The following is a 12,245-nucleotide window of genomic DNA, read 5'->3' as shown; positions in this document are numbered from 1 at the left end:
CTGAAGATGGGGTGGCTGACTGTGGGTAAAACATGAGCTGCAGCTTTGATGAAAGCCAAGCCTCTCCGGTGGTGTCCTGACAGCTCTGTAGAATGTTTGCTTGCTTGCAGACAGCCTGCTTATCAGATCTGATGGCGCAGGCGCAATTCTCTTAATTTGCACGTGTCTTCAATTTCCCTGGGAGCCACAAAAGATGAATTATATAAGGAACCCTGTTGAACAACTTAGAAAACGATGTATAGCCCCAGACTTGTAGTATGAGATCCTAAAAATACCCCAAATCGTAGGGTTACCTGAGATGCTAAAAGGATGGAGAGGAAATTGAATTTGAAGGCTGAATTGTATCTGTAATGACTTGAGTTTTGACTTGTGTCTTACCCACCCCACCCCAGGTGTCTATTGCCTTAGCTTATGTACATTTAGAGGCTGCCTATATCTAGGCAGCTATATCACGGAATGTTCTCTGTTGCCTGTGTGCATGAGGTCCCCTCCTGACACCCATTCCCAGACCCCCAATTGCTGGCTGCCGCTTCTCTGTTGGATTCAGGCTCAGACATAGGGATGTGCCAACACAGCAAAAATGGCTCTTTGTTCCCTTTTGGTGATGTCCTCTGGGATCCCAGAAGTTACGGTATAGAAACGGTGATCACTACTAGCCAGGTCCCTAATTTCTGGAAAGAAGAAAAAGGAGATCAGGAGCACCCTAGGTCTCTGGTTAGCAGCTAAACGCCGGCTGTGTTTTTCATTTAGGTGATTTTGTGGTTGATTTGATCATCTGAGAGAGTACTGGGCCATTTGAAAGCATTTTCCAGTTCTAGAAACAGATAGATTTTGGTGTGTTATCTTATTTTTTTTCTTTCTCAAAGCTATTACTTTGATAATACATTTTTACAGATGTGTGCTAGACCTTGCTATAATATGCAAAAATATTAGTTTCCTACCTTTTCTCCCTTTTTACATAATGTTTTCTCAGAGAGCCCTCCTCTCTCTCCTGTGCAGGACTCCCATTTCCCCAGCCTGTCCCTTATTCCTAGCTAAGCCTGAAGCATCACATCCGGGAACTTGGTAGAATAGAGACACTCTGGCCCAGACCTAGCATTTCATTGAACACTCCAGCTAAGCATTCTATCTCATGAGTAATTTTCCTTGGTTTCTATGAAACTTTCTTTTATACCCTGAAATTGATGTCATGAGTTACCTCACCCTCTTCTGGGACAGCACAGGAGAGTCTGGACTAGAGCCCGTGTGTGTGTGTGTGTGTGTGTGTGTGTGTGTGTGTGTGTGTGTGTGTGTGTGTGTTTCGAGACAGAGTTTCTCTGTGTAGCTTTGGCTGCTCTACATCTCTCACTGTAGACCAGGAGTCATTTTTTACTTTTAAATTCTGTCCATCATGAGGTAATAATACTTTGAGTCTTCCTGGTCACATATTCATGCACGGATTTGCATCTTTCTGGTGACCTCTGTCATAGACTATTTTCATGTGCAATCCAACCATCCTCTAGCAGCTGTCTCTGTTGCATACCAGGCCATGGACTGCCAGATTTGAGTCCTTTTCATCACCTTCTGGCGTATAAGAGTAAACTGCGGGCCAGTGAGATAGCTCAGAAGATAAAGGTGTTTGCCTAGCCTGATGACCTGAGTTCACCGTCATCCCACCCCTGAACCCAGGGTTAGAAGGCTGAGACAGCCTCTTACAGGTTGCGCTCTGACCACACACATGCGGTGGCACATTTTGTCGCCCCCTCCCTAACACCCAGCACACACATTTTTGTTTGTTTTGTTGTTGTTTTGTTTTGTTTTTTTTTTGAGACAGGGTTTCTCTGTAGCTTTGGAGCCTGTCCTGGACTAGCTTTGTAGCCCAGGCTGGCCTCGAACTCACAGAGATCCACCTGCCTCTGCCTCCCGAGTGCTGGGATTACAAGCGTGCGCCACCATCACCCGGCAAGCACACACATTTTTAAGAGTCGTTGCACTGCCCTAGACTGGACACCAGTTCTATTCTGTTTACCAGGTTATCTGTCAGACTCAGGCTTCTCTCTTAGCCTGTGCCATGGTGCCAGTTTGTCCTGTGAATAACTATATTTTTGCTTATCAAGTACCCTAACCTGGTCTCACCTTCCCACTAGTGAGTTCTCCACACAATGGGTAAGACACAGATGGATCCAGGTATTAGTCCCACTTTTACAAATACAGGCTCAGGTATCCCTGATAGATTCACAGGTTCTTAACAACCTTCAATTTTCTGCTTTGCAAAATCAAGAGTCATAGGATCTCACCTTTGCAATACCTCCAATACAGAGACCAACGCCGTAAATGTGTGATCAGATTTGGCTGTCGTTATCCAGGATTAAGGTGACTTAGCCATTTACAGTACATAACCTGTCTGCCCCTTGAAAGTGAGAGGCTATCCCCCTTACCATCTTAGTCATGTTTATGAGACTTACCTGCCAGGTCAGTCCTCAGTGACCTGCATATTGTATACATGAATATCGTGGGGCTAATTTCAGAAATCTCTCAAGCTGAGATGAACTCTTAACCCTCTGTGGAATCCTTCTTTTTCTTGGAACATGACAGAAAATGCAGCTGTATACAGGAGAATCCAGTGTAGTGCTGAATAGATGGTCCTGGAGCCACTTGAAGATAGTAGATCATGAGGTTTGTAGGTGTTTAAGGAGAAAGTACTGAGGAATCTATTAGGAGTGGAGATGGCCGTGTGAGGGACAGATGGAGCGTTTGGTGCCATTAGGCATTTGAAAAACACATGACATCAGCAGATAGAAATGAGTGTGAAAGGCATCTGCATAGGAGGGATCACACTCATTTCTACTATGAGGCAGGTATGCCAAGTGTGTAATACACAGGTTCTTGTGCAGGAACCCTGCAGAAGTACCTGTGGAGCTAAGGATGGGCAAGTTGGTCAGGAGTGTTGTATGGAGGTTTCTTGGCTAGAACACCAGGAACAGAGCTGCACTTCAGATCAGAGGCTGGATCTGACAGGGGTGTACCCAGAGAGCCTAGGAAAGACAGGAGGCAGGTTGCCAACATGATCGTCTGCTCCTAGTGAGACACAAATGGAGAATGTGATTCTCCTTTTGGGAATGAAATTAATGCTGATTAGAACAAAGTTATAACATTTGGGTGGAGATGCACAAGGTAGTGGGTGCCAGTGGAGATCAAGAACCTGCTTCTGGAGGGTGGCTTGGCAGGATTCAGCATCTTCTTTTGAAGTGCTTATACTTGTTGCTCAGTAGTTCCATGCCTAGGGATTTATTTTAGGGAAATAATTAAGGTTGTTTGCAAAGGTGTAGCCTCAAGGATATTTAACATGATGCTGTTTATAAGAGCAAGATATTTTGTAAGCAGCTGAGACATCCACAAGTAAGAGATTTATTAAATAAATAATCATGTACACTATATTGCATGTGCCTTAAATGTTTATAGGAAATAGTAAATGACCACAGCATTGTTTAAATTTATGAGCCTATGTCTTAGGAACACATACCACATGAATACACATGTATATACATGCATCCACATATAAAACATCATTCCATCAGAGTGCTGAACTTAGGGTTGGTATTTATTAACTTTGCAAATTGATTGTGCTGATTTTAATTGGGATGAGTTTATTTGTTTTTAATGTGGCCTTGCATTCAGCAGTTGACTGTGGGCTTTAAAAACAGAGGGATCAGGTTAGGAAACAGAGGATCTTTGGAGCTTGGTAGCAGGCTGCTTGAGGAAGCCAGAAGTCAGATGGTCAGTGGGAGCCTGGGATCTTGCTGAGGAAGAAGTTAGGAAATTGAGGGGAAGCCCAAAGCAGCAGCTGTGTTGAGTGGAACATGAGATATTGGTCCTACTGAACATGGAATATGAAGATTGATTCACATAAAAAGTCTAGCATGTTAGGGCTGGAGAAATGGCTCAGCTGTTAGGAGCACATACTGCTCTTCTGGAGGACCCAAGTTCAATTCCTAGCATCCACAATGGGCAGCTTACAATTGCCCATAACTCCAGCTTCCAGGGGCTCTCCCTTCTCACATACATGTACCCTCACTCATGGACACACACATATACACATAATCTTTTTCTGAAGTCTAACTGTTGCTGGTATTGTTAGAGATCAACCTTGTGTGCGTTGGGAAAACCAAGGCAATTGAAAGTAACTAAGATTAGACTATCTCTATGTGTCACTTTGTGGGATTTCCATAAACTTGGTGATATCCTTCTCCATTGGCGTCTGAAAATCCATCCATTACCCATGGAAGTCTTTCAGATGATAGTTTTTTTTATTTGAATGGGAAGAAACTTCCATCAGCGTTTTGTTTTCAACGATCCTCCCTTACGTTTGGAGTTCCTTGTCTCTCGTGGGCACATCCTCCTGTTCCCTCGTAGAATGCAGTGGTTTGGGTTTTCACCAACAGATCACTTTTCCACATTCACAAACATGAATTGCCTCTGTCTTCATATGTGGCAGTTTGTATGAGCAAATATTCAGAGATGAACAAATCATACATGTGTGTGCGGAGACACAGCTATGTACAAAATCTAGCCCTCTGCAAGGTGTAAGCTAGTGCTGCCCATATCGTGGATAACATCTACAGAGATTTCAAGAGCGCAGATAAAGCTACCTTTCTTACAGTTATTCTCTATAGGTTTTTGAAAGGCCATTGCTGATTGCGTTTGAAAGTATTGAAATGATCTAACATGTGAGATTCCCAGCATGTCACCAGTATTTGGTTGAGTTTGGTTCCTTCCAGTTTAAACGGTAAGCTTGTTGTTGTTGTTGTTGTTGTTTTTAATTTACTGAATTAATTAACAGGTGATAGAAAGCCTGTCTGTGCCCTTCATGGATTTTTAATAAGGATGATGTCATCTCTTTGGATACTCTTCACCAGTTGAGCAAGCTCACTGGAGAAAAGGCTAGTTTTCTGCTCATGGATTTAAACACACACCCCTAACAGCCAGTTTCCACAGTTCAGTGTTTTCCTAAGCAGCGTTCACCTTCGTTACATTGATTCTTTGATCTTACTGTCAGTGTGCTTCATTTCTCTCTGCTCTGACTTTAATAAGAGGAATGATTCTTCACACGAACCTTTCCCAAGGGGCAATTTGAGTATTAATTGGTTTGTAAAATGCCTTTTGAACTGCTCAGATGAAAGGCCCCATGTAAATAGCAAACACTATTTGTGGTGCTGCTGTTGTTGATCTCATTATGCCTGTTCAGGCTACTGGTTACCGTCTTTTAATATGTGGAGACCTGCATCTGCAAATTTGAAGGTATTTCCTCTCAGGTCACAATAGAATCAGATGGTTAGTAACCACAAGCGCTTCAGTTTCTCTACCAAAGATGAATTCATTGTAGATGATAGGACACAGGTTGAAATGATACTTCTTTATGTATAACACTTCTGGAATGAGCTGTTAATACCTCTACGGAATCATCCAAGCATTTCTTAAAGTTCTGCACACCCAGACCTCAGAAGTGATGCGTGGAATGCCACCTTCTTGTCACGTCCCGAGGAAGCTACTGGTTAATCCCTAGCATTCATACCACTCTTCGTGCCCAGTGGGTCTTACTCAGGGGCACTTTTGCCAAGACTTGACATTTCAGGTTGCCACAATTTGGAGGCTGCTGTGGACATCTAGAAAGGACACCCCAGAGATGCTATTCAGCATATGGGTCACCGCCTGCCATGAAGAATTGCCCTGTCTCACGGGTCAGCATAGCTGAGGCTGAGGAACTTTTAGGCAACACACAATAGAAAGTTGAACATGCTCGCCTAGGTCGGTTACATATGGGTAATTTTTAATCCCTCCTCTGGATTTCTTTATAGGTTGGAATTGTGGGAAGGACAGGAGCTGGAAAAAGTTCCCTCATCTCGGCCCTTTTCAGATTGTCAGAACCTGAAGGAAAAATTTGGATTGATAAGATCTTGACAACAGAAATTGGACTGCATGATTTAAGGAAGAAAATGTCAATCATACCTCAGGTATGCCAGGTAGAGCGTCCATACACGTTCCTTTTACAAGGGTACTGAAGTTTAATTGCTTTTAATTTTATTGGTACCTTTTTAATTGGATGAAAGGATTGATCCTTTAACCAATAGCCAATAGGGCCATAATTCAGCAGATATTTTCGACAGCTGTTTCCATAGATACCTCATGTGTGGAGGGGTGGGGGGTGGAGTCAGAGACAGACAGACAGACTGTGGAAAGATTCGGTGCTATTTACCTAGATTCATTCTGGATTCAGCTTACCCAGGTGTTACAATTTTATTCATTGATAATTACATAATATTTAGTGGTCAAGAGATTGTAAGTGTAACAAGGGACTTTTGCTATAGTCAGTGAGTCTCTGTGGAAGGTCTTGTGTGGGGCAGAGACAGGCTGTGAGAGTCTTGGGACATATTATAAAAGCTGGGTAGACATGCAGACTCTGGATGTTTGGGAAGTGACTTTAACCAGGGAGGGAGCAGTCCTGGGGGTGACTAGGAAAGGTTTGCATCTCTACAGACTACCCAGGGCTGTGTTTTCACCCCTGAAAACTATGCTGAAGGCTAAATTCCTCAGTGCAGCCGAGTGCCTCGCACAGGCCCAATACCTGGCCGCCACGGTGGTGGGGGTTTGAGTTGCTGTTTCCTCCCAGGCTGACCATGTGTTTGTTCTTTTGGGCTATTTCACAGCAGAGGGCTTTTGGGCAGTGTCTAGAGACTGGATTACGTACACACTAGAAGCTTGTAGTTAGTTTAGTTTCTTGTTGAGTTGCCTTTAGTTCCACCCATCTTAATTCAGAAAGTCTTTATTGAGTAATTACTGTCTTGTAGGTAGACAGCCACAGGCAGCGCAGGGCCTGACCCCACAGGCCTGCAGCTGTGGAGCCTGGTGGCTTCATCCTGCACTCAGCTTTGACGTTTGTGTGGATTCAGCTCAGGCTTGCTGTTTGGGGTTTCTATTGTGGCATGTTCTCACACTCTGGCCATTGAGGGGAGCTGAGGAACCCCCCACACATGCACACTCATTCCTGACAGGAGAGATACAGAGAAGAGACAGCAGAGAAAGGGCAAGCAGCCATGCATTCTGAGCGTGTGCCAATCCTGGGCCTTTAAGTGTTTATTATAAAGTACAGAGAACCTAACACTCTGTAAGAAGGACAATGTGGGCTCTGAGCCTGTGGCCTCCGTCAGCTCTCACTTCCTACCCTGACCTGTAAAATAATAGAACTGCCACCCCACTGTGAAGAGGTTGTGGAGAAATTAGAACTCTGTGTTTTTGCTGGTGGGAATGTAAAATGATACAGTCACTGTAGAACACAATATGGAGACTCCTCACAAGACTGATGATAGGACTACCTCATTATCCAGCAATTGTGTGTGTGTGTGTGTGTGTGTGTGTGTGCACGTGTGCACGCGCGCGTGTGTGTTTGCATGCATGAATCATGCACACATATGGATCAAAAGCAGGGTATGGCAGAGACATTCATTCATTTGTGTTCATAGCAGTGGTATTCACAGTAGCCAGGGGGTGGAAGCCATCCAAGTGTCCATCAACAGATGAATAGCTAAAGACAAAACGGTTTATACAAACAGTGGGAAGCTACTCAGCATTAAGAAGGGATGAAATTCAGATGCATGCTACAACATGGGTAAACTCTAAAAGCATGATGGTGTTCCAAACCAGCAGTCACAGAAGAACAGATAGTGAAGGGTTCTGCTCATATGAGGAGTGCTTAAATTCATGGAGACACAGAGCAGGTGGTGTCCATCAGGCACTGGAGAAGGCTGGGATGGGAAGTGGTTTTGTTTAATGGATATGGGGATTAAGCTTTTAAGAAAAATTAAAGGTCTGTGATTGGTGATGACCACTATAAAAGAACATAAAAAATTGAGCTTTGAAACAAGAGGGGAGGGGTCAGCAAGACAGCTCCGTGAGTAAAGACACTGGCTGCTAAGCCTCATGGCCTGAATTCAATTCTCATTTTACCTACATGGTGGAAGGAGAACACTGACTCCCAAAAAATTGTTTTCTCACCTCCACAAATACACCCTGGCACATGTGCACCCTCATCTAAGTAAATGTAATGATGATGATGATGATGATAATAATAATAATAATAACTAAATGATTAAGGGACAGATTTCATGTTGTGAGTATATTCTGACAGGTTCCTTTAAAAGATGAAATCTCCCACCCCATAAGGCTCTCTGAGCTCTAGAAGCGTGGTTACAGCAGAACCGAGCGTTCAAATCCCAAGTGCTGTCTGTGGAGATTTATTTACCCGATCACAGGCGTGCCTGTAAAGTGCCCTCATATCCTGGGATGAAAGGATCTAGAAACGTGCCCCATGCCACTTTTAATGCTTCTTAATAAGAAATGGTGATGTGCTTGTGTACATAAAAGAATTCTAAATAAAGAAGCACTTTAGATGATTCTTGTCTCTGCCAGGAATGTTTGGAAACACATCTGAGCAAAGACTGAATACACCTTGACATCACCAGGCTTTGGTTCTGTTCCATGAGTTCCCACCCTCCCTTTATGCAAGTGCTCTGTGGATCTGCTCCCGAGAATGCATTCGTAAAACAGTACTAACCAGACTTTGTATCCTTGTAGACCATGATCACCAAGCATGGTAGGCACAGAGCCTCCCTCTGCCTGTCTCCCAGATGCAAGTTGGTTGATATAAAGAACAACTTAGAGAAACAGTGCTGTATATAAATAGGCTGTTTCAGGGCGTGTGCTCAATGTCAACACATCCCATATTTTCATCCTTCTCCAACTGCCTGGAGTGAGTGGCCTAGATGAAGTCACCTTACCTAGCTTCTGAGGTAAGGTGACTTAGCTCCTGTCTTAAGCCAAGTCTGGTAGTTGTCACCTCACAGATTGCTCCTGAAGATGGCCTGCACAAGACACTGGAGGTGGACTGATGAGTGGTTCTTAAGAATGCCCAATAAATAGTAACTATTAATTACGGATTATAATATTGGCTTTTAGGTATGTAACACATTCTAGAAAGACTTGGCTCATTAATTTCAATTTATGCTATTGTAATTCCTGGTGATTTTCTTTAAAGCAAATTATTTATGTAAATTAAATTAGTTGGACAGGGGAAAAAAATCATCAAACTCCCAAACCTCACAGATATACTCAGAGATGTAGAAAAATGCATGCACCTGCATGCACACAAGGCGGGTGAGTTTATGGTTAAACCTGACGAATCTAGTGTTTTTCTCACAAGAACAAAGCTTTTCCCAATGACTGGTCTGTCTCCATTACTACTGGACAGACAGCCAAGGGGAAGCCCCTCAGTACTGGTCCTCTGCCCAGCCCACATTCCTTACATTTCTCTAGCCCTCAGGACTCTGCTCTAAATGTCGACTACAGCCAGGACAGGACGTCATTCATCACATCTATGGGGTCCTTCATGTTTACTATCTTCGTAACCTCTCAACCCTCCCAAAAATTCTGTTGTCACCCTCATTTGTCAGAGCTAGAAGTTAAGGCACAGAAGCTGTGGAGCCAGGATTCAAAAGGAGTTTGGGGATGTTCTCTATCTCCCTATGCTCTGGATCTCACTGGTTTAAACTGTGTTCTGTGGCCAGCAGGCTGATCTCCATACTATGTATGTCCTTGTGGGTCACATGCTCAGAAACAGACATCTCATAATGCATTGTTACTCCACTCTGTGCTGTGATATTTTCTATTCTATTTATTCTAGTCTGGTTCATATAAAAGACAAAATGATGATCACTATCCACAAAATTGATTTCATGAGCCACTGGTCACGTCTGCCCTTTGAAAATGCTGTGCCTGCTGCCTAGTAACACTCTGGGAAAGGGGGACTTTTGTCACAGCAGACTTAAAAGGCAGGAAGGACAAGGAAGGAAACTGAGGCTAGAGGAATGTTATATTCCATCATTGTCTTTCATGGTAGAAGCATCAGAATTTTGCACTGGCAGGTGGCTCTACAGTCTTTCTCTCGATGAGTGTTTATGACCAAATGATGTCTTCTCAGATATTTTAGTCATTGTCTTTCTATCCACCCTACCTAAAAAGGGCTTCCAAAACTATAGCCAAAGAAAAGTCATGAAGCCAGAAGCAAACTCAAGCCAGCAGGCATCTTCTCCCAAGGATCTTGGCACAGGCAGGCAACATAAAAGACTGGTTTGAGAAGGTTGTTTTGCCAGAAACACTCAAGTGACATTCAGCTCGAAAAGAAAATCATCGTAGAACCCAGGATTCACCGGGTGTTGTGTGCTAATGGCGTGCCAAGGTACTCAACCAGTCCTTGCAGTACAGGGCCTCCGTGGAGATGTAGAAAGCCAGTCCTCAGAGTGACTTGTGACAACCGTCCCACTTCCTCCATGAGTGGGAACCACAGTTGATTGTGTTTCAGATGAAGCAAAAGAGAAACTGAGTTGTGGGTTCAGATGAGCCAGGCCAGCATCTTCTGGGGAGCAGCAGCTTCCTGCTCTCCCCTAAGCTCCTCCCTTGGTTCATGGGTACATCTTTCTTGAACTTCCCAGGGGCATTTCAGAAACAGGGAGGGGCTGAGGACCAAGTAGGTTCCCAAGGGCAGTGACAGGTCTGGGCGGGACCCCTGCAGCCACTTTAAGGAACAAACACCTGGCCTTTGAGGAATCAGTGAACCAAGACTGAGCCAAGAAGGTAGCCTGAGAAGCTACCTGTGTAACTTCCTTGAGCAGAACAAATGGCTGACACCTGTACTTCCCATGTTACCACCCCACTCCCCGACCACTTTGCAGAAGAGAGCCAGAGCCCAGAGATGAGCCAGGCTTCCAGAAATAGCGTATCAGAAAGCATCTACAAATGTGAATTTCAATTTTTTTCTTGATAGAATTTCTTTACACCGAGTTCTATTTTTTTGGCACTGAGGAAATGTTTTCAACCAGAGAGCAATTCACAGCAAATTTTCCATCTACAACAGCACCTAAGGGTTGATATGCACTAACTGCTCTAATCTTTACCATGATCAAACAGGTTCTTTTTGTATGTTTAATAGATCCTTTTTGTTTGTACCAAAACAAAAAGCCAGGTGCTTTTTAAACAGCCCACTCTATTTTTTTTTCATTCCTCTGAGTTTTAATGAGTTTAAAAGGTTAACCAGAGCTGTTGTGTGTCTCTTTAAGGCCCCTTTCTGATTTTTTTTTTTTTTTTTTTGTGTGTGTGTGTGTATGTGTGTGTGTGTAGAGAGAGAATAGAGGGAAGGTATGCTGTTACTAGTAAATAAATACAATTGGATCCTAGCCTATGCAGTTCGCCTTTGTTCCCCCACACTGAAGTCTTCATTAAAACCCATGGCACTGTTCCCTGGAGCTGGTGACCTTTTGTATTTAAAGATGACTTTACAGGACTTAAATTCTTCTTCCTTTGTGGGCGAACAATGTTCTTTTCTTCTGAAAATGCATGATGATCGGTTCATTCAGAGGCTACAGGATTAAAAGAAGAAGAAAAGAGAACCGGAGATTGAGTGACTTCAGGTGACTCCTCCTTGAGACTGGGATAGATGCTTCCTGCATAAGAAGGGAGCTTGGAAGACACAGCAAAACAGCAGTTCAGCTCCTGCTGGGTACATAGTTTAAGAGAGGGATATTTCCTAGTTTGTGCCCCAAAAAGATTAGGGTGAGTGTTGCACTTCATGGTGTTCATTTTTAAGTTTTTGGCCTGGTCCCTGGCTAGCTTAGGTGTCTGAACTTTAAAGGGTTGAATTTCTCCTTCACATAATGGAGGCCTGGCTGGCAGTCAGTCCATTCAAAAGGCCTCTAAGTCTCTGGTTTTCAGGACTGAAGACTATCAGCTTACTCCCCCAGATGCTTTCATTTAGACTGGCCACTCCGGGTGACCTAAGAATGTGCGCTATGCTAGTCACAGCCAAGCGTTCACTGCTGAATATGGTGCAGAGGATTCAAACTTCTAACGAGGATGAGAAGCGAATTTGATCCTCATCTTCTGGTTCTATTGCTGTACTGAACACGTGCATTTCTTTCCCTGATTTTCCCACGCTAGTCAACTGTAAAGGTCAAAATAAAACTCGTGTTAAAACCTGTACCATCAGAGAAAATACACTGGGGCTAATAAGTTAGGCCGTCCTTTCCTCCCATGATCCCCACATGAAACCTTCTGCCTGCAAACGTTTTTACAGCACTCCTCGTTTGGAACTTCATTGCATTGAGGTGGGTACTTTAAATAATAACATCTATCAGAAATGATAATTAACTTGACCCTTATCT

The 12,245-nt window shown here is 43.6% G+C and overlaps 1 protein-coding gene across 1 annotated transcript in view; it reads left to right on the top strand.

Moving 5' to 3' along the window:
- The window catches only part of Abcc4 (ATP binding cassette subfamily C member 4), a 211,006-nt gene that overhangs the window by 182,570 nt on the left and 16,191 nt on the right, over positions 1–12,245 (top strand). The window contains exon 26 of the mRNA XM_036198541.1: positions 5,835–5,990. Coding sequence (XP_036054434.1) covers positions 5,835–5,990 — 156 coding nt within the window. The remainder of the gene's footprint in view (positions 1–5,834; positions 5,991–12,245) is intronic.

Source organism: Onychomys torridus, chromosome 9 (genome assembly GCF_903995425.1).
Source record: "Onychomys torridus chromosome 9, mOncTor1.1, whole genome shotgun sequence".
Taxonomy (NCBI): domain Eukaryota; kingdom Metazoa; phylum Chordata; class Mammalia; order Rodentia; family Cricetidae; genus Onychomys; species Onychomys torridus.
The sequence above is the reverse complement of the archived record's forward strand: the minus strand, read 5'-3'. Positions and strand labels throughout refer to the sequence as shown.